This window comes from Aulonocara stuartgranti, assembly GCF_965226115.1.
Source record: "Aulonocara stuartgranti genome assembly, chromosome: 8".
NCBI lineage: Eukaryota > Metazoa > Chordata > Actinopteri > Cichliformes > Cichlidae > Aulonocara > Aulonocara stuartgranti.
The window spans coordinates 26,139,555-26,161,657 of NC_138959.1; the positions used below are offsets into that span (position 1 = coordinate 26,139,555).

The following is a 22,103-nucleotide window of genomic DNA, read 5'->3' on the forward strand; positions in this document are numbered from 1 at the left end:
TTGATGATGATGTAAATTAGCCTTTGTGTTAGCCCTGCGACAGACTGGCGATCTGTCCAGGGTGTACCCCGCCTCTCGCCCTTTGACAGCTGGGGTAGGCTCCAGCACCCCCTGCGACCATGAAAAGGATAAGCAGAAGCGAATGGATGGATAGATGTTTAGTGCTTCATGTCCTCCTTAAGAGGCTCAAAATTAGACGATGACTCCTGAAGGTTTTCCTGCCTGCTAGAAAATCCCTTGAAAATTCTGAAATACAGTGGCCTTACTGTTTTCCTATGCAAATACTGACTGTAAAATATTTTATTGAACAAAGTCCTCAGCAGCCTTACTATTTTTAATGTGTTCAGCATGTGGACTTTTAGGAAAAGCAAACTTGTTAAAACTGGATTTCTTGTAATATATTTACTGGTGTTTGATCCAGTAAGTAAGATTGATTTCGCTGTTCACTGTGCCCGAAGGTGGCTTTACTGTATTTTGTTGCTGCTAGGTGGAGCATGAACTACTGCAGTCCAGCTGATGCTGACAGCATAAAGGCAACTTGTTGCTTAGAAACTGCCCTCGGCTACTGGCACCAAAACAAAGGAGATGTATCTGCCAAGGCTACTATTCAAAAACAAATGAATTGTCCTGGGTTTGATTTTTACAAAACCAGGCCAATTCCATATCCTCCAATTGTGTCCGTCTTCCATGTGGTGACTAATTTTAGCTTGGCTATGGGGTATTATTAAAAGAAACGACTTTCTCATACAGTCCTCTCGAGATCTCTGGCTGACACGACACAAGAAACAACAACACAGAGAAAACGGCACTCAAACAATACAACCCACACGAGACTGACAATTAAAATGCTTCATGCTAAGAAAATGGACTTTTAGGTAAAATCTGTATTTAAAAAAAAACATTTTATGTTACAGCCCCAGCCCAACAGTAAACTTTCCAGAAAACTGTTAAAACGGCATGAAAAAATAAGTGGGCCAGCTGTAGAATTGAGTGGAGTACACCCACTCCATAAATGATAAATCCTCCAGGAGGCTTTTTACAGGCAGAGCCAAAGGCAAATCCGCCACAGCAGGCTCTGGAGAGAGACTGCTGTTTTATGTGCTGCTTGTTCCTCGATACAGTTCCCCATCATCAAAACCTTTAACACAGAGAAGCCTAAATGTTAAAACAACCATGAACTGATTGAGATGTGCTAGAGTGGGTTATTCTAGCAGCACTGGTGACAGAAATCCCAGTTTCCCTTTCTAAAACATGATGTAAAACAGAAGCAGCTCTGGATTAAAGCGGTCACCTCCTGACCTCTTCTTCAGCGTGTTCTCATGGTCATTGACCTTTTAACCTAAAAGCTTTCAGGGTGGTCCCACTCTGTGTTAGATCTTCATGAAAAATGTCTCCCTTTCCATTCATTTACTTGTTTAAGAGTGACGTTCAAGTATGGGAAGCATTATGATGGGCCAGCATCAGCGGAGCAGGGTGCTTACTGTGGCAGGCTGTGTGTGAGGAATGTCTGGGTCTGGGGCATATCTGACGTTTCCTCTGTGGGTTTTTTTCCCTTTTTTTTTTTTTTTTTTTTTAGGGGCTAGTGCTCCTTTTCTCTTTCTCTGTATGGTCCCGGAGCTGCAAGTACACTGCAGTTCACCAAATAAGGGCATTAAAGGAGGAATGCTGCATTAGACAGAAAAGCATCTTTCCCTCTTTTCATGGAGAAAATAGTTCAGCATTAAGGGTGTACTGCTTCAGATAGACCGCTGCCTAGATGGCGAAAAATATCAGACGACGTCATTGCTCCAAGTTAAACGATCTTGGGATTCAAGGAAACCCATCATTTTCCCTCTTCCTTTATCTTATGTACAGTATATACACTGTTCCAGTGGCAGATGCTCATATTAAACGCAGCCAAAGAGTTAAGTCCAATTAATCCTTTTAATCCCTGAGATTTCAGTGAAAGGGGATACTCTTAGTGGCCGTCTCCAACACGCAGTTCTGGCAGTGAGCACAGAAACCTGCCTGTGTTACCTGTTGTTTGTGTGGAGAAGCCAATCAGAACAAAGCTTGCTTATATGTGGGTGTCTGTAAAGCAAGAGGAACTAAACAGTCGAGCAGAGCATGATTTCTGAATATTAAAATAGCCAGAACATTAAAAAAAACTATATATTTTGTTACTAATTCTTGTCTAAAATATTAATTAACATTAGTTATTATTATTCTGCCCTTGAAGGGAAGGAGTGTGTAATCGATTCTGTTTGCTAGCAGTCTAGTGTCCGCAGTTTTCTAGATATCATTTTCATATTTTGTGTGACGGTAGATACCAATAAGAGCTAGTCCTGATTTTATCAGTGTGAACAGTGGGTCAAGGTCACGCCGAACGTGAAAAATCAGCAGAACCTTAAGAGATAATATACTAGGCCTGGGAGGACATGAATACCTAGGTTGGCTTAGTATTTGACCTTGACCTTCATTGTCAGCGCCCAAAGTTCACCTTGAAAAAATTTCAAGAAACCATATTGAGTAATATATCATACGAAAGGGCACGGAGAGCACACTTTACGCTCTACGACATCATAATGACAGCATAACGACAGCATAACAGGATGTCATCATATTGTACTAAAAACAAAACATGAAAGGTTAGTCTATCCTTTGCCCTTTGGGGCGAGTTTCACTCTGCGTGGTCTTGTTTTTTGTTCTTTTTTTAAAATTTTACCGGCGTGTGGTAGGATTTTAGTCAGGTTTCCAGTCACTCCAAATGTTTACTTGTCCTTCCCAACTAAACAGCTTGTTTCAGACATTGGAGGAACTGTGGCAATTCCAAGGATTTTTTTCTAGTCATACTGCTGAGCTCTACAGTGATGGAGAGAGACAGCGCTGTATTCTATAGTCTTTACGCACATGTTCAGCACTTTGGCTAGTGGCTGCTGTTTGAAGTGCTTTATAAATACATTTGGCTTGGCTTTGCAAGTGTGTGTGTCAAAAATCTGTCTTGTCTGTTTAGCAGAGAAGCAGCAACAAGGAGGAATAAAGAAGAGGAAGGGTTAGCATTCTGCATTCTGCTGCTCAAATGCAACAAGTGGTCTACAGTTTAGAAAGTATTATTTATAGTCGAGAATGCCATATAGTACCCTGTGACTACACAGTGCAAATTATTGGTCAATAGTTTTACAAAATGTAAAACCTTACACAGCATCTCCACCTGACTGAATGAGTGTGAACCATAATTATAATCAAAACTATTGTTTTAGTCTTAGTCAGTAAAAAGAAACAAACACTGAACCCTTCTGAAGCATCTTGATAGCAAAGCTATAAAATAAGGTTCCAAATGTGTCGTTTTCCCTTCATGCGACAATAAAAGTGTAGAGAATGCCATCAAAACAGTTAAAGACAAAGAGCGAGTAGGAGTGGCTCATCTAAATCTCTGATACAACAAGGCCAGAGAAAGTCAGAGAAACAGGAATAAATGTCAACCTCAATCACATCATTTCAACCCTCCATTGGTGGCTTGAGCTACTCTGTAAACAACCATGAGCCTGATGAGTTTGAAAACAGTAACGGTTGTCATAAGCTCCGAGGGCTTGGAGAGTTCCTATCTTCAGGGGTCTAGAGCACAAAGCGGCCACTTCCCTGACCCACTTTTCCTGCCTTGTGGAGCAGATGAAAAGACCAAAAGACAATGAGGCAGACAGTTTTGGAATCCCTGTTACAATGAGAGGAAAACAACTGCACACCAGCCTGGGTGTCGCTGGAAACACATTACACAGTGGAAACGTGCACACGCACGCTCACAAGCACCACATTTCCTCCCATTGTCATCACTGGCAACAGAAAAGAGATTCACCATGTGCTGATGTAAAGTCAGCTCATCTCCCTCCCCCTCACTGTCCTGCTCACTCACAAAAAGAAAGATGAAAGGCAAAGGTAAACACTCGTGTGACCTATGATTTCTACAGGATACATGAGAAAGTCACTCTCTGTGTTTCCGGCAGGCTGGTTGGTAGTGTGCGGCCCCCAGTGTTTACTCACAAGCAGCCTAATCTCCAGCCTGATCGGCTGGTATGGGTTTGGTCACCCGTGTCGCATTCCCCTGGCGCTACACTAGCACAAGGCGCAGGCTCAGAGCGGGCAGGAGACACTTCCCAGCCTTTTACTCTCTATAGCTTGGAAAAAAGCTATAGAGAGTAAATGTTTAACTCAAAGTCTCCACAACATTAAACATGCACCTTTACTTATTTCAATGAAATGATTCAGTTCTATTCGCTCCTCTGTGAACTAGTGAGGAAAGTTTCTAATGCGGTTTGAGATTTTCAGCACTGCTAAGTGTTTTTAATCAACCTTCAGTATCAAGACCACATTCCCAGACAGAACTGAGAACACGCTACAAACAATAAAACACTAAATGTTTCTGCTGCACAGTAGAAGCAAGCGAAGCAAGCAAACTTCCTAGGAGAACGTCTAAAATTGGAAATGTGGGAGTCAGAAATCATTAAGCCACATCACATGATTTTAGTAGCTGCATTACTTTTGACTACGCAGCAACAAACCATATGAAGTGCTTACTAACTGCATGCTTTATCCACAACATGCATCAGAGTCATTATACACACACAAGCAAGCATGGGGTCTAAACTGAGCACAATTTATTGGATGAAGTGAAAAACCATCCATACAAATATTGACTGATTGATTTAAGAATCTTTTAGAGTTTTCCATTGTTCCTGTAAATGATTAGAACTCTTTCTGCTTGCATTTAAATGTTTCACGCTTTAACATTTCTCAACTGCTAACCAATAACAAGTTGCCTTTGCAGCTGTGTTAAAATCAGCTGGTCTGTGGGTAGCTTATGTTTGTTGTATGCACTGCTGTTGCTTTTTGCTTCGTGGTGCAATTATAATATATAATTCCTCCAAGTTTCTAAGTAAAAAACAAAGTTGTTTTTTTTAGCTTGGTGAGGGGAAACAGTTTTAAAAACGTTCCCCTACAGCCACCATCTGTGCTTTTATGCTGCTTCCCCCCCACCTGTTTCCTCATCAACGTGAGCTCCACTCTTACTCTCCATCCTGTTCAAGCCAACTTTTCACCTTACTGTTATCCCGGTCAGGTTGCATACCCCAAAATCTTTTACGCTGTGCAGCCAAATACCCAGGTAAACTGACAAACACAATACCAAATTTGGCTCAAGTGCCTTTATTTTAGCCAGTCTTGTAGCTTAGTAGAGGAGAAGCACAGTTTTTCATTTTCTGTGGCATCAAACACTGTGCACAACATCTGAATAACTGTTATACTGAATCTCGGGTCTGTCTAGACAGTTTATGGTTGATTTCAGTAACATAATCACTGTTGCCAGCCGCAGCTTCCCACACAGTTGCAGCAGAGACAGTGTCATCCACAAATGCCAACAAAGTCATCTTCTAGCTAGCACATCACCTTCACATCTGCACCACTTTCTACATAGCTCACGTCGGTCTTTATAAACTTTTTTATGTCCTGACATATAATCAGGTTAAATGTCACATGTCTCTTAAGTATACTGATATAGGAGGGTTGTTTTTAACCATATTGCAAAGCCTTAATGAGCAGTTTCCAAAACATCTGTATAGACATCACACAAGAGTATAATCAAGTAAGATCAACAGTTATTGTAGGAAATGCTCCTCTAAAGAAAGAGAGTGACAGTGTTAGTGAAAGCCCTGATGGGTCGAGTGAAACTCAGTGAAAACTGATTCAGCAGCAAAGCCTCAGTCACAGCAAGCTGACTTTTTCAGTGTCTTTTGAAGTAGGAATCACACATACCAAGAAATTGCACTACCCCTAAACTGTACAACTACAACACGCAGACATGGACACCTGCTATGCCCTGAACTTTAAGATCTAAAACAATTTTGATTTTCACCTTCACAGCCTGGCTTCCACGCCCATACAGAACGGAATGCAGAAAAAAAACATCCTTTACTCACCGATTCGTCCAGGGCAAAGCGCAGACAGCCATGTTCGTACAGCACAAAAAATCTCCGTTGCCATTTCTGTGAGAAGAAATTAGGTATTAGTGGCTAGCCTCAATTGTATCGACTTAGAGGCATCATACTCAGTACTCCTCTTTCAGGGCATTTCTGGTAACTGGAAGTAGATATGCAAGCATTAATGTCCATACAGTACATTGTACGAACATTTTATAGAGCAACATGCAGGACTACAACAAATGCCCTTACCCGAGATCTCTGCATAGGATTGTCAAAGTCAGTTCCTTCAGGAGCCAAGCACAGCCATCCACCATAAATAGGTTTGGCCTGTAAAAAGAAAGAGGAAGAAAAAAAACAAAACAGCAATTAAGGTAATCATTAAAACTGGAAGAGTGGGAAATAAAGGCGATGGGAAGGAGAAGGAGAAGGTTTTTTGGGGTTTTTTGGATGTTGCCTCTCTTCATGCATTGCATTTTATACACAAAACCGCTTTGCGTGTCTTTTAATGTAATCAGCTCAATATGATGACATGCTTCAGTGCCTCTTTAAACCCATGTGACCACAGTAGATGAGATTCATATGACAAACTGACTGATGGCGTGTTTGACTGAAAAGTACCTCAATGAAAAAGATGGACAGAACTTCCATATAAACACCAAATGTGATCGCAGTTTTTTGTCTGCTAGTAGCAACAACTAAACTGAGATGAAGCTGGATGTGAAGCCAGCTTTATCACCTGTCGTTTTATGCATTTGAATACTGAAAAAAATTATTTGTGTATCGTGTATGTAAAGCCCAACTAAGGATAAGGGTTGGGAATTCGCATCAGCTACAATCTGATGAAACACCTGGCGACGCATAGCGTTTTTTTTAAAAGCCGAGAAATGCGCCGTATTTGATAGCTTGCTGCGAGACCTCACACTGTGCACATCTACTGCGGGTGTGGTGCCTGTTATCGGACCCGGAGTTTGCAACATCCCCTAAAAACCCGAAGAGGAGAGTCCTGGCCCCTAGCCCTGCCGGTGTAGCAGAAATGATGAAGGATGATGATGGCAGCAGCAGCCGTTCTTCTCTGTGTGAGTAGCTTCATGTTGTTCGTGTGTAATTTACGTTGAGTAGGCTAACCACGTTATTACATTAATGCATGTAAGGTGAACTAGCAAACATCATCATAGCTACATGCGGCTGTCTTCTTGTTTGATGGCAGATACTCCCTTCACCCTGGCCAAAAAGGCTAAAATGACCAAAGAAAAAGTGGAAAACAATTAAACATGAGAGGTTTTTGGACAAAGTTTGTGTTTTTTCCAGTGTTTAAGCACTGCTTCCAGCCAAGAATGATACCATATATGCCCCATAGCTGCAGAAAAGACTAACATTGTTATCTTTTTACCAAAAAACAAAACAAAACAGCTGAACATGAGTTTTTGGCCCAATTTTGTGTTCTCCATTCTTTAAGCACCGGTTTGAGCACCGTTTAAGCACCGGCACCGTTTCAAAAGTACCGGTTTGGCACCGGTATCGGATAAAACCTAAACGATACCCATCCCTCCTTGTGTATATTGGGTGCAACCAACAAGTTGTGGAACAACATTAAACTTATTATCAACGACACCACTAGCTGCAGTCCTCAGAATTTCATCATCAGAAGAATTTGGTTCATTCTAGTTGGCTCGGAGTCTGCCACTATGATTTCAGTACAAAAAATTTAAATGATTTAATATGCTGCAACTATTAGCTTTCTACGTGTAATACTATTTTCATGTTGACTAAAAAGGCATGGAGCGTGAACTGTAGCAGATTTAGTTCACCCAGAGAAAAGGTGCGGCTCTTACACCCCTCCGTCCTGCAACCAATCGATTGGCTGAAGAGCAGATCAAGACCATCTCTGGTTCGCCACACTCCGGGCCAAAAGTGACATCATAAATGCTGGCTCAAGCGCAGCAATGACAAGCATAAACTCTGTGTCACACGGTCTCTGTGCTTTACACGTTATTCATTAACAAGCGTCTCGCATACAAGCACTCACTCTCCCACCTCCTCAAAAGAACCGAACCTAAAAAGATTTTTCTGGAAAGTAAATGCATCCAACTGCTAGTGTGTTATTCCAATTCTCCTCCATGTCACTGCATGCCTACCATAAATCCATACGTGCCTCGTTCAACTTGCCTTGGCATGCCACTTAGTTGAGTTTTGGTGGGCTGAACCCAGTATAAAGGATATTTAGCATGGGTAGGTGTGATACAGGTCAAATCTGGGGTCAAGAGCTCAGATCTTCATACAGTTAGACACTCCTAATGTGGTTCTATTCATTCACGTGACCAGCGTTGATTTGTTTGCACATACGGACATGTACACAAGGAGATCGCAAAATTCTTGTCATGCAACAACACGGATGTGGAAAGTGTAAACATTGCATTTGCAGCAGTGCATTGAGGGTTTAAGGCACAGCTATGGTCACGAAGCATGCCTCCCATGGAGTACTTGTCACTACCCCCTTAGACTGCAGTGGTTGTCCAGATACTACATGAGGATAGGAACTTCAGTTTATCTTTGGACTGGTGACAACACAGGGAATCCAGCTCTCACCTACAGAATAAAACCCACGTGGTAGCCGTCTGCAGCTGTAAATCCAGCTTAACTTAGGCTTTAGTCTCTGTGATCACTTACTTTTAACACACAACAGAGGTGCTGACATCTTTTCCTGCTGTGCAACTATTCATTCTGTTCTCTGCTCAGAACTGCTGTCTAACAGGACCTAAAAGTACTTCCTGGACAAACCTTTAATCATTTCTATAATTGTGCCACCGCTTGGCAGCATAAACATAATTATATCACTGACTGCACAGTGTTGTGTGATGAGTTTCACTGACATGCAAAATGAGCAATCACTGACACAGATGACAGAATGTTGGCTTCACCATCACTGTTGCACAAAGGTACATGGGTTATCGTTAAAAAGCTCTCTAAATGTTTCTTCGAGCACTGCTTCCCCACAGAAGACACCATATATATATATACATGTTATATTTTAACAAAGCAAAAAGGCTTCGACTGCATATCACAGTACTGATTTTTTCTGATTAGGGTGTTGAGAAAAATAAATTTAAAAAAACATAAGAGAGATGCATTGGTGGTTGCCAACTAGTTTTAGTTCGTTTATTTTAGTCTAAAGCTAGACAAACAGACTCCAAACTCCACAAAGTCTGACGACAGGGATTAAAAAAAATGGATGAGAGGAAAACATATCATTGCCATTTGAGCGTCCTTTTTAGGTTATTGAGACAGCTAACAGCTAACAGTAGTTTACATTTACTTAAAGCTTGTAACTTTCAGGGCTCAACATATTGCATTGGTCCAATGGCCTGGAGCAAGTTAAATAAAACAAAAAGAAAAAAGTCAATTCACTTTATTTTATTATTATTTTTGCTTCATTCTTAACACAGCAACAGCATAATTTAAAGACGAGGAAAAGTAAAAATTTACAAAGCAGTAACCATTGTTAAAAAATGAAAACTTTTTCCTGGTGCTGATACCGGGCACAGGTCAACTTAAGCCTGGCCTGACAAACAGGTGGAAATCATGGTTTATCCACCAAAAGACCCAGGAACTGTCATTTTACAGTAACTGTTATTCAGGAAGTACCCCACTTTCCCAGTTCGTCGAACAGAATCAAGATTAAGCAAACACACCCTCCACATGCCATCCTTTGCAATACAGGACAATTGGACTTTGTCAGTCATCGCTCAGAAAATCTCGTGGTCTGCTCCGACGTAATTTCGAGAAATGTTTGCAGCGGCTGGTTTTGAGGAATGCCAAGTAACAGAAGCTACCAAAATGCATATCATACTCTAATGATCGGCACATCCTGTTCTCTAAAAGCTGCTGCAGCTTTAGAGAACACTAAGCATCTTGCTGAATTTGAACTGAGGCAGTGTGTCCTCCAACTGAAATGCAGATAGAGGAATCGAGTGGTAGTTCTAACTGATACTCTGAGAAGTACGTTTATTTAGCCGGGGGTGCTGTTTTCACTGTCCCAGCTTGCTGGTGACAAAAACAAACGCAGCTGGGTGCGACACCAGGGGACCCATGTGAAAGCCATCCCACTATCACAGCAGTGATCCTCCACACAAAAGACTGGAACAGAACTGACAGGCACAGAGCCGTGGATATGATCTCTAGCCCGTTGGGTGTGTAGTGCAGCCTGCAGTCAGTAACTGCGTTGGAACATTTGGTACATGTTAAACCTATAGGCTGGCTCATAAGCTCAAATAGTGGGATGTTGAGCAGCTGCCGGTGGGGAGCTCTACTCTATTTCCCAACCCCGCACTTCCTTTCTCTCCCTGTGACTCCTGCTCCCACTCCTCAAGTCCCAACACATCCCAGCTCGTCTTTCTCCGGGTCTCCCACGTGTGTGTAAACCTTCGCCTGACTGCATGCTCCATCACTGTCTTGCCTCCCACCAACTCTCCCTGAAAACACGATCAGTTTTCTCCAATGGGAAGAGACCGCCAGCTCCAGTCTGCGAGCACAAAGTCACAGATTGAATGCTGTGACAAAAGACGGGGACCTTGTCGGGGCACACAAACTCCTTTGGTGCATGCCGACTGTAACAAAAGAATTTGAGGCAAACTCCTCCCCCAACCCACCTTTTATTCCAACAGCGCTGAACCGAGTGATTGTTTATACTGGACACTATCCTTCAGACATTCGGCTCTCATCTCTTTGCATAACTTTTCAATGCGGGCTGCGTGTTTCAAAGCTGAATCTGCAATCTTCAGCTGCTTTTGAGCTCTGAATAACTTTATTTAATTTAGGACTGAAATTCACTTAGCCAAATCAGCTGGTCACGGTGTTTTAACAGCATCACGCAGCTTTAGTGGAGCCTCCTTTTCTCTGGGTTGTTGAGTTCATCCCCTCAGTCTCTGCCTGGATCAGTGTCTCAACACTGGGAACAATTTTATAACTCCTAACCCTCATCTTGGACCTGCTGAACAAGACTCAGAAGTTTAACACTGATTAAATGGTGTTACATAACACAGCTTTAGGCCAGTAATGACCTGGTGTCTGGTGCGGAGGGCTAACTGGTTGTAAGACTGTCCAGAAAGCATCCTCACAAACCTTACTAATGCAACTGAGCTCTCTGTAAACTGTTTGAATAGCTGAGACATTGTCCCAGTCGCTTATGGGCGACTGGGACAACAGAGATGAGCAAAGACTGATTTCTAGAATGCCAGAGAAGTAAGACTCTCTGGTTCCTGTGGGAGAGAGTGCGGGCCAGGTCACAGGGAGATTAAAGGAAGTGATGTAACCATTACTCAAACCATCCAGACTTGGGGGTGTAGGAGTTAACATCCAAAAAACTCTTTTAAAAAAAAGAAAACAAGTGCATGCCCCCCACACACTCGCACAGAAGATGCTGACGTTGCTGTTACAGCTCTTAAGCCACGTTCACGGGCCCATCTGGGCCTCATCATCTGGGATCAATTACAGGATACAACATAGACTAAACTGATCTGAGCGCGAGGGACTGAAAAAACTCGCTCATGACATGATCTCAACTGAATGCAGCCTCACTTCACAATCCCATTCAATGATACCCATGTGGGGCTGTGAAGCTGTAATGTTTAAGTATCGTACAAGCAACAAGTGAAAATAGGAGTTGTTTTTTGTTGTTGTTGATTTTTTGGCATTTCTGTAGTTTTATTCCACTGTGGTGTGAACTGTATCATTGTTTCCACAGGACGTTAATCTAGGTAGTGGGTTCACCACAGTGGACCCAAAGAGAAGAGAGAGAAAAAAATCAATGTAAAATGCTTCTGTTCACTTCTGTCCACTATGATTCTCTTCTTGTGAAAATTAAGAGCTTGTTTTAACTAAACCTAACAATCAGTCCTCAAACACATCCTGGTCCTGGAACGTGACAAATGCAGAACTTGCACTTCACTAAGGCTGAGCCATCGGTCAAATGCTTGGTTAACCTGAGATTTCGACTTCCAAAGATGATAAATCTGCGTAATCAGGACAGAACTACATTTTTGGGGCTTTTATGATTTTCAAGAGGCATGCAGCCAAGGCTTGGTGAGACTGGCTAAATTGGCAAATACACCAATTATTTTCTTAACTTACTTCCTTTTCATTTGAATTGGGCTGTACTTGAAGTTTAAGGTCATCGCAGTTGAATAAATGCTTTACTAATGTTTACCACAAAGGCGGTAAATGTTAAAAGTACAATCACTGACCAAAATAATTGTGATTATGGTTTTTGAAATAACTGAGCAACACTACTGCTCACAACCACCGTGGAAAAGAGGTGTTAGTCCCAGTGTAGGCACCGATTCTCCAAGTCTCTGGTCAAACACAATTTTTCCAATACACATTCCTTCAACTAGTCTTTTAATAAAGGTCATGGCTGTCTAACACTTTTTTCCCCTAATTTTTTCATTTCAGACATGTACTCGAGATAGCACAAATGAAGCATTTTCATACTCATACTATTCTTGTAACAGTGACAATAAAAATCTATTCAGTGACTCCTGGCGCCCCTCGGATAGGTGACCGTTAAAAAAAATCTTTTTTTCCCCTTTAGATTTTCACCTGTCTGTATATTAAGGAAGTAAAGAAATCCTAAGAGTTCTTGTGATTCAGCCAAAATAAACCTCCTTGACTTTCTCTACGCAGACACTGCAATGCTGTCTCGCAAGTCTTTCGGAGACTGGTTGCATCACAAGCCAAGAAAACTGTTTCTTTATTGACGTGATCGTTAATCAGCTCGACTCATCAAGAGGGCTGTGCCAACCTTTTGTCGTTTAAATATAACACATAACAGCTTTATAGCAACAAGCCTGTCACCGCCAACCTCAATTCTTCAAAGCTTGATTAGCGACCAGTAAAATCTCTCTTTTAAAAATTTTTTTTTAGTTATTTTAACACTTTGACAGAAAAAGCTTTTAAATCATTAAGCCTTCTGATCTTTTTTCTTACCTGGGTCAAATCCTGGTCTGTCAGTAGGTGCAGCTCCCGGGGTTTGAAGCAGTTCTGACATTTACTTTTGTTGAAGAAGTTTGCTTGGAATTTCCTACAGGGATTTTCTTTAGCGGTAGACATTATATTTCACCTCTTAATAATTATAATATTTTAAAAAATGAATAATTTCCGTGGGGAAACGCAGAAGGTGGAATCTCGCTGTTTTCTTGTGCGTCTCTTCTTATCCTAACTTGAAAAAAGCCCCAGCACACCGATGCATTGTCAAGCTAAAAAAAAGAAAGACCAAACCAAGAGTTTAACAGTTCTGGGACGACGTTCAAAGCTTCTTTTATCGCTTTAGCTGTATCCAATTGCTGCCTCCCAATAAATAATTAGCTGCCATCAAGCCAGCCTTCTCATCCTTCAGTGATGAATGCCTTTCAGTCCATGGCCTGCAACCACAAAGCGTAGCGGCAAGAAGGTGGCTAATATCCTGTTAGCTTTCCAATGGGTATCCAGATCAATAACGTGATGGTGTGAGCCGCAAAAGCAACATTTGTACACAGTTATGGCCTTCGAGCTCCGGGAAAACAGTGTCATTTAAGTAACAACGCACTCCCATATGAAAGACTCAATCCAAAAGGCGGCTCACAGTCAGACAGGAGGCTACTATCCCGTTCGCAGCACTCAGTCCATGCGAAGTTCATCCAGTGCTCCTTGCTAAGCTAGCCCAGTTAGCTCGCACACAGATAGGCTAGCTAATGAAATCCTTCCCTTGCTGGCGTATTCAACTTTTTAAAGAAAAAGACTCGATCAAAAAAATCAAAAAGCTTCATGTGCTTTCCTCCCAGGTGGGAACACAGTATGCAGGGCGAGCACCTCTTGGGCAGTCACAGATGCCAAAACGAGTACTTAGGGCTTGGTTCCATAACTAGCCTGGTTAGCAGCACTGGGTTTATTTTCTTCTTTCCCAACGGAGCAAGGGGGGAGAAGACAGAAGAGAGAGCGCAAATACACACAAGCGCCTGGAATTCTACGTGCTCTCGCGATAACTGCTCACTGCCGCCACCCACCGAAAGAAGACAGTAAATGAAACGTTTTAGTTATACTTGGGGGCGCAGGCATAGTCAAAATAGAATTAATACCACTATTAATACCACTTTAAAACAAATGAGAAAACCCCGTTTTCTTTTCTTGATTTGTGTAAATTGTGTACAAATTTTGCCAGCTCAACACAACAACAACACACAGTTCAAAATATGTATTGATAGATGTTTTTGTTTTCCCCTATTTGAAAAAATTGACAACAGAATAATATATAATTTGGGAAAATGTGTTTCCTCGAAACAGCAGTACAATGCAAACTCTCTGAAGACCAAGTGCAAGTCACACTCACTTATCGTCCATCCCCTCAGGCTGGCAACAAGAAAACATGCCTTAGATGCTGCGCGCCACATATGTGTGTATTAATGGCTGACTCAAGCAGAGGCTATTATAAGCAGTAGGTTCCAGTGGACAGCAGCAAGTCAGACACACAGAGAACAGAGCTGTGTGAATGGACAAGGGACACTGAGGGAGGAGAAAGGCCTCGGTTACCTAACTAAACCCTGAAAACATCAACGGCCAGTCTTGCTGAAGGATTAGCTCCTGGTCAGCGCTGTAAGTGAACCAATAATAACACAGATTATAGGTTTGTGCATGCCTGTTGTGTGGTTGCTATAGATATGCACTTCACAAGCTGACTTAACCTCCAATTGTGTGTCAGTCCAAACATGGGGCTAAGCTGGGAATTGGATCTCTGGATCATCAGTTTTAATATGGCTTAGGGGTTTCCTTAATGTGTTTTCCTCAAGTAAAGCAGGAAAAGTAAGGTTATTTAATTTATTTATAAATTATATTACATTATAAATGTGAGGCTCCCTGGCTGCCCCCCTTAGGGTATCCTATGACACTATCCTGGAGGTGACATAGTGCAAGAAAATTCTGTGGCGGCATCATGGCCAGAATATATTTAGCTGTTCTCCATAAACTCACTTTACATGGCAAGTGTGTAGCAAGGCCTCCAAATGCAATCTGTTACCCCAGGACAGTTAACACAGTTATAACAGAAGAACACATTCAAAGCAAATGTGCCTACTATATTGGTCTCAAAGTGTCTTTCAATATAGGGAAGGTACAAGTCAAGTCAAGTCAAGTTTATTTATAGAGCACATTTAAAAACAACCAAGGCTGACCAAAGTGCTGTACAGTAAATACAGATAAAAATACAGTAGAACACAATTTCGTAATAACACCTCGCTGATAAAAATAAAATAAAAATATATAAAACAAATAAATTAAACCTTTCTAAAAGCCAATGAAAAGAGGTGAGTTTTAAGAGCGGTTTTAAAAGTTTCTAGGCTTTTGGAGAGTCTGACGTGAGGAGGTAAACTGTTCCACAGTCTGGGTGCAGCCACAGCAAACGCCCTCTCTCCCTTTGTCTTTAATTTATACCTGGGAACATCTAAAAGCATCAGGTCGGCTGACCTCAAAGATCTCCTGGGGCGATAAGTACTAAGGAGTTCTGACAGGTAAGAAGGTGCAGTGCCATTTAAAACCTTAAAAGCCAGCAATAAGATTTTAAAATCAATCCTAAAGGCAACTGGGAGCCAGTGGAGAGAGCAGAGAACCGGAGTGATGTGGTCTCTTTTTTTTGAACCGGTCAACAGGCGAGCGGCAGCGTTCTGCACCAGTTGAAGGCGATGTAGACAGGAACGATCTAGGCCAGCATAGAGGGAATTGCAGTAGTCTAGCCGTGAAGTAATAAAAGCATGGACCACTCTTTCTAGATCGTTCCTGCAAAGGTAAGACTTGACTTTGGCTAAAATCCGCAAATGATAAAAAGATCCCTTAACTACAGAGCTAATTTGTTTATCAAGTTTAAAAGCATTGTCAAAAATAACACCAAGACTCTTAATGGAAGAAGTGCAATCGGAGGTTAGGGGTCCCAAAAAGTCAAGAGAGAAGTTGGGATCTTTAGGAAGCCCAAACACAATGACTTCAGTTTTGCTTTCATTAAGGTGTAAGAAGTTAAGAGTCATCCAAGTCTTAATGTCAGACAAGCAGGAGAGTAGCGGCTGCAAAGAAATTTGTCATTATAGGGTATATACTGATCTGCTTTTCAGCTACAGTTTAGAAGAGACTGCTAACACCACCCTCACATGTGTGCAAAATTATAAGTTGGATCAACAGCTGATTATCTCAGCTTAGTACTAAGACTGGAAGCAGGGTGAAACAGCAAGCTTAGCCCGTCTAAAGGTAGAAATTTAACCTACAAATACGAATGTACAACATTTCTATTTAACATATTAGTTTGTATGTAAAATAACAACAGCAAAATAAATAAATAAAATGAAATAAAATAAAGAGAAAAGAAAATATATGTGGTTTTTCACTTAGTTACTCCAGATATGCTGTTAGGCTTTAACTATTTTTTCAGTGTTTATGGATAATGGTTATCACATTTACGTAACATGTGAAAAATTTCCAGTTGGAGATCAGGAGGGGGTACATACTTCTGGGAAGGTTTCATCAGAAAGGACATCTGGTATATTTTGAAACCATATATTATACGATATTATATTATAGTTTTTATGAGTACTCTCCCCACACTGACCGGTCTTTTTTCTCTGCTACAGAACATGGGCCTCCCCTCGGTGATAGTGCTGCCCCTGCTGATCGTTGTGGCAGCAGGCGTGTACTACATCTACAATGAGATTTTGCACTTCATGTCCAAGTCCTTAGTACGAAACAAAGTGGTGGTGATCACTGATGCTGTGTCTGGGGTGGGGACCGGTAAGGGATCCAACTTGTGTTTTTATTTTTTAATTTTACTTTGATCTGAACTCAACATTTAATGAACATAATCTTCTTTTCCAGAGTGTGCCCGTCTCTTCCACAAGGGTGGGGCCAGACTGATCCTTTGTGGGACTGGCTGGGATAAGCTGGAGTCTCTGTATGACTCTTTGACAACTGATGCTGACCCCAGAGAGGTGAGGAATTTATCAGTTAACTTTTAATATGGCTGTTTCAGTAAAATTAATGTCTGTTATTATGTGCAGGAAGCTTTTGCAATAAGGTGATAACCCTTAGCACACAGCAAAGCCTTCTCCTACTATACCAAAACAAATTACCAAAATAACTGACAGGAATTGACATGTGACACCAACTTGGCTTTTCAAGTTTTACAGTTTTCTTAATTAGCAGAATATCAGGTTTTGTCCTTGTCTTTACCGTAATCCTGCTCACTCACCACCTCACAGGTCACCACTTCCTCTGGAGAACACAATAGCAGGATATCATGTCAGACAGCAAGTAGTGCACCACATGCCTTCTATGTACAAGCCCAAGCACATGGATGTTTATGGGATGAAATCTAGTATATGTATGACACAAAGCTGAAACCTTTCTGCTTAGAGTTATGGTTGCTATCCTTGGAATATCCTTTCTTTTATTAAGGACTGTGTTCTTGATCTTTGAAGACAGAATGGTGACAGAATTACTCAAAAAGCTCAGTTAACCCTCATAACCTCTTTCTAATGCTTTTTAATTTGATATGAAGCCAAGAATAGAATACTAAATTTTGTTAAGTGAAAATGGAGCTAAAAGACAATCTTAACGCTAATATGAAGCTCGTGATTAGCTTAGCTTAGTAGCCTGTAAACCTCCAAGCAGGAGGAAAACAGCTTCAGTCTATCTAAACATAGCTGTCCATCAGTTACACACGTGTTCAAATTAAACTAACCCTTGTTTATCGACAGACATTTGCCCCAAAGTTGGTAATTCTGGACTTCAGTGATATGGACAGTATGGAGGACGTGATTGCTGAGGTGGTTGAATGTTATGGTTGTGTGGACGTGCTGATCTGCAATAGCAGTATGAAGCTGAAGGCGCCGGTTCAGAGTATCTCCTTGGAACAGGACAGAAATATCATGGATGTTAACTACTTCGGCCCAAGCACTCTAGCCAAAGGTGGGGTTGGCATTCTTAGAAATCCAGTAGCATTTCTTTGAGTTTGTTATTATTAAGATCTTATGAATGATATTTTTAATAATGCGGCAGGTGTTCTTCCAATGATGATTTCAAGACGATCAGGCCACATTGTGCTGGTCAACAGCATCCAGGGCAGACTGGCTGTTCCATTCAGAAGTTCATGTGAGTTCCCGGCAAAGGTCACTACAACTCTTTAGAAGTACACTTAGCACTGAATAAAAACAAGAGCAGTGAGCAAGATCTTTGCAAGTAATACATTTTTACTTTTTATATGTGATTCCATTTTAAATCATCTTTACCTAATTATTTAAACATATATGGAATTGCTAGTTAATGGTTAGGTATGCCTAGGTACAACCTATGGCGTCAAAGGACAAAACAGGCAACAATTGAACAAAGTATGCTGTATGGTATGTGTGGATTTCTTCCGTGCTTGCCACACTTCTTTTGTGAGTGTATCATTATGCGTGTTTGTGTTCATACCTGTCAGATGCCGCGTCTAAGCATGCGGCGCAGGCCTTCTTTGACTGTCTGCGAGCTGAAGTGGAAGAGTATGGAATAATTGTCAGCACCATCAGTCATACCTTCATCAATGCTTCTGAACCGCCGCCTGTAGAGGAACCTGTTCCCAAACCAAACCCCGTAGCTGAATGTGAGTAAAACAGTAGCAATGAAGCATTAAGGTGACTGAATGGTTCATGGAATGAATGCATGAAATGTTCCTGTTATTGTGGTGCATAGGCAAAACTAAACAAATCTGTCCTCTCGCAGTTATTGCCAGACAGCTCACCCACGGTGTGCGCCCGTCGGTCCTGGCCAATGAAATAATGCAAACCGTGAACAGGAAGAGGAAGGAGGTTCTGCTGGTCCACCCCATCCCCAGGGTGGCTCTCCATCTGCGCTCCCTCTTCCCCCCCTTCCTCTTCGCTGTGCTGGCTGCTGGAGTGAAAGACTCAGTGTTGGCTGAGCAGATGCAGTAGACGAAAGGCTAGTGTGTGCGAGAAAGAGATGAGCAGTAAAGCTCACTTATTTTTTTTGGGGGGGGATATGCCAATTAAGTAAATGTATTAAGGACTATATCCTGAGGATTCCAGATGGGTTTGTAATAATAATGCTGAACAGATTGTTAATAATGACCAGTAAAGCACCTTAAGATGCAACGATAGAGGCCTTAAAGGTGCTTTTTGGAATTACCCTCTGCAGAAATGAATGACTATCACCAGGGGGCAGTGTTTTACCTGTGGCTGTATAGAGATACGTGCTGCTGTTTAACCTTTTAAAGTATGAACCTTGAAACAATTACCAGAAAATTCTCGTTTTTTGGGGGGAAATGGAGTTTTTATTGGAGCTCCTGACATATAAGTTTTAATTTGTATCATATTTGCTACATACAACATTTTTTTGTCATAATTTATTGCTTAAAAACATATTGTGCAATTTATTGTTTAAGTTTTTCAGAGGAGTGGTGTCATCACACTGATGATGAAGAAGTTTAAAAAACTCACAAAACCTCTTGTACTAAATATGATACCTTAGGAGCTAAAGGGTTAACTTGTAATATTTCTTTTTTGCTGCCACTTTAATTCTTTGTCCTATAAATAATGGCTACATTAACTTACTGCACCATCTAGTGGTACAACTGATCTTACACAAAAGTACTACAAGCCCCTTCAGTTTCAAATGATAATGCTCAACACAACTCATCAATCCATTTTTGTTTTTAACTTTCTGAAAAATAGGAATTTCTAAATGAATGAATTCATAATAGTTGCTTTTAGACACAGGATGTTTTTGCCCATTTGTGGCAGAGGAAACAAGGTGTGAACCCATTAATCTCATAAAGCTTGAAAGGCTAACATGATAGCATTTAATTAGAAAGCCAACAAGCTGATTTTTGATAAGATATAGTCTCTCTCGCATCTCCACCAGCAAGCATCCAGCTCTTTGTCTTCACTGCTCAACAGCTTGTGATGAAAATGAAATTATATCAAATCAAATCACTGACCTGGGATGACCTCAAATGTTCCTCATTTATTGTAATTATACGGGTTGTGCTTTTTCACCGTATCTTATGTTGCCTGCCTGTTTATTCCTCTTAATTTAGACATTAAATTTCATGTATAGATTAGATTAGAGTGAAACTGTACTGATGCCTGCAGGGAAATGGATCTGATTAAGTGCAAGTCAAGCAGGAAGCGCTTTTGATGATTACAAAACCAAGAGAAAATGGAATAATTGCAATAAATATTAGTCTTAGCTCACCATGTTTCCTGTCTTGTATCTTGCACATTGGCTATCTCATCCTATTAGCAGATAAGCCCTTCTCCAGAAATGAGTCTTCCCATAAGAAAATATAATGCATGATGGTGGTGTTCATGAGCTACACACACAAAATTCATGAAATGATAGAAGAGTAAAGCGATTTTCATCATATAACCTATTTCATTTTATTATTTTTCTTTTTCATGCAGTCATGGTAACAGGTAATTACACTGATCATTAATATATCTTTAGAAAATGCCACCAGACCGTATTCTCATGGAAGGGCTGGTCCTTGGGCCTGACTTTTGTTTCCTTCTTTCAGGTCCTAATTCAGTGCTCCTCCCATTTCCTAAAGGAAATGAGTTCACTTTGTTGGGAGTCTAAATAAACTGTTTTCCTCCCAACATCTCTCTCTCTTTCTCTCTCTTTCTCTCTTTTTTGAGGTGCTATCAGTACAAGTGGACTTAGTTGAATTATTATTTTGTCGATCTCTCTGCTTGTTGTGTTGTGAATGAACTGGGAATAATAAATGGGAGCTGATATACACTTTTTGGTAAAATATTATCATGTTTATAGCTACAAATCAAATCTGGGAGACTCCGCGTTGCTGCAAGAAAGATGTGCATCCAAGAAGAACTGAGCGGGTTATTAATGCATTATATGGGTCTAAGGATGATTGTTGCCAGTTAGCTTTTTGATTCATGATATATAGAAGTGGTCTGGACCCACAAGCCCATAATGCCGATTCTGCTAACTTCAATACACAGACCTGCCAGAACCTAACAGTAAGTAATGTTTTGTGTTCTTCTGCAGACTGTTCAGGTCAGGTTTACATGGAGTAATAGTTTGATGTAAAGTGGCTGTAAATTTAAGAGTAACTTTATATGTTCTTCAGTTCAGTCTGTCATTTGATTACTTTGACACCCCCCTCCAAAAAATCTTTAATTCCTGGACTTTGTTTAAATATTACCTTTAAAATTCTTGTTATTACTGATATTTTGTTCCTAATTATTTGTACCTGCTTGGTATTCTTTCTTATTTGAATTTAATGTGAACTGGTGTTGTGCTGCTGGAATCATAATTTCCCTGAGGGACCCTCCCCAAAGGATTAATAAAGTTCTATTCTATTCTATTCTATTCTATTCTATTCTATTCTATTCTATTCGTCTTTGAAAATGCACATCTGACACCTGGCCCCTTCAACAATGTCTTTACAACATAACTATAACATTTACTTATGAGTCATGGAAGCATTACGTTATATGAGAAAGATGCGTAAGTGGGCACATGTATGTAAAAGTCAAACTATAAATGAATGTATTTCCCTGTGCATCCTCCAGGTGGCAGCAGCTCATAGTTATTATGAAACCACCACATGACTGGCGATGAGCCTCCTTTCATAGTTCTTATCCAAGGGAAAAATCGCCCCAGCATTTATTCTGATGAAATATTAACTCCCTCTGTTAATTTCTGACTTATGAAATGTATAATGTATAATAAATAGACACAAATTCATAAGCTGTGACCTATTTTTCATCAATTTTGTTTTTTGTCACGTCTCACTATGCCACCTCTCCTCCACTGTTGCAACAACTGTTTTTGCTGTGCAATAGAAAATAAGAAAACCAAAACCAAACAAAAAATCCCACAAAAAACAAGAAACCATATGAATTCCAGTTTGTTAATAACACTGGTTATTCCCTTTAAAAACTGCTGCATGACAAAGACCTTTTTCATGATGTTTACACAGATGTCTTACGTCTAATTACATGCCGCTCTTGGATTTATTGCTCTCATCACTTCAGGGCTGCAGGACACGAGCTGCTAGAATGCTTTGGGATCAATATTCACCCATGTGCTTGGAACATTTGGCACATTATATCAGAGACAACACGT

At 40.8% G+C, this 22,103-nt stretch overlaps 2 protein-coding genes across 7 annotated transcripts in view; one reads left to right on the forward strand and one right to left on the reverse strand.

The window, feature by feature from the left end:
- LOC309712919 (myosin phosphatase Rho interacting protein) overlaps window positions 1-13,985 on the reverse strand; it is a 54,629-nt gene extending 40,644 nt beyond the window's left edge. For 2 of the 4 annotated variants that reach the window (XM_082544124.1, XM_082544125.1), the window contains exons 1-3: window positions 12,933-13,974; window positions 6,201-6,278; window positions 5,949-6,014 (exon numbers count right to left, since the gene is read on the reverse strand). In XM_082544124.1, the coding sequence (XP_082400250.1) occupies window positions 5,949-6,014; window positions 6,201-6,278; window positions 12,933-13,055 (267 nt within the window). In that variant the 5' untranslated portion in view covers window positions 13,056-13,974. Of the gene's footprint in view, window positions 1-5,948; window positions 6,015-6,200; window positions 6,279-12,932 lie in introns of all 4 variants that reach the window. The other 2 variants (XM_082544123.1, XM_082544126.1) reach the window with 2 other exon arrangements.
- A 195-nt stretch (window positions 13,986-14,180) lies between these two features.
- Window positions 14,181-20,206, forward strand: dhrs7cb (dehydrogenase/reductase (SDR family) member 7Cb). Of its 3 annotated transcripts, none has more exons than XM_082544136.1 (8): window positions 14,181-14,573; window positions 16,444-16,500; window positions 16,592-16,748; window positions 16,833-16,945; window positions 17,714-17,924; window positions 18,015-18,107; window positions 18,436-18,597; window positions 18,717-20,206. In XM_082544136.1, exons 3-8 carry the CDS (start codon window positions 16,595-16,597, stop codon window positions 18,923-18,925), a joined length of 942 nt encoding a protein of 313 aa, XP_082400262.1. In that variant the 5' UTR covers window positions 14,181-14,573; window positions 16,444-16,500; window positions 16,592-16,594; the 3' UTR covers window positions 18,926-20,206. The 3 variants fall into 3 exon arrangements, with proteins under 3 accessions (XP_082400262.1, XP_082400263.1, XP_082400261.1); XM_082544135.1 differs by lacking the exon at window positions 14,181-14,573 and adding an exon at window positions 15,238-15,757; XM_082544137.1 differs by lacking the exon at window positions 16,444-16,500.
- Window positions 20,207-22,103: the final 1,897 nt, after the last annotated feature.

Coding starts and splice junctions, on each gene's coding strand:
- dhrs7cb (XM_082544136.1), top strand. CDS start 16,595: ATGGGCCTCCCCTCGGTGATAGTGCTGCCCCTGCTGATCGTTGTGGCA. Junction 18,108..18,435: donor TGTTCCATTCAGAAGTTCAT/GTGAGTTCCCGG, acceptor CATACCTGTCAG/ATGCCGCGTCTAAGCATGCG. Junction 18,598..18,716: donor ACCAAACCCCGTAGCTGAAT/GTGAGTAAAACA, acceptor GTCCTCTCGCAG/TTATTGCCAGACAGCTCACC.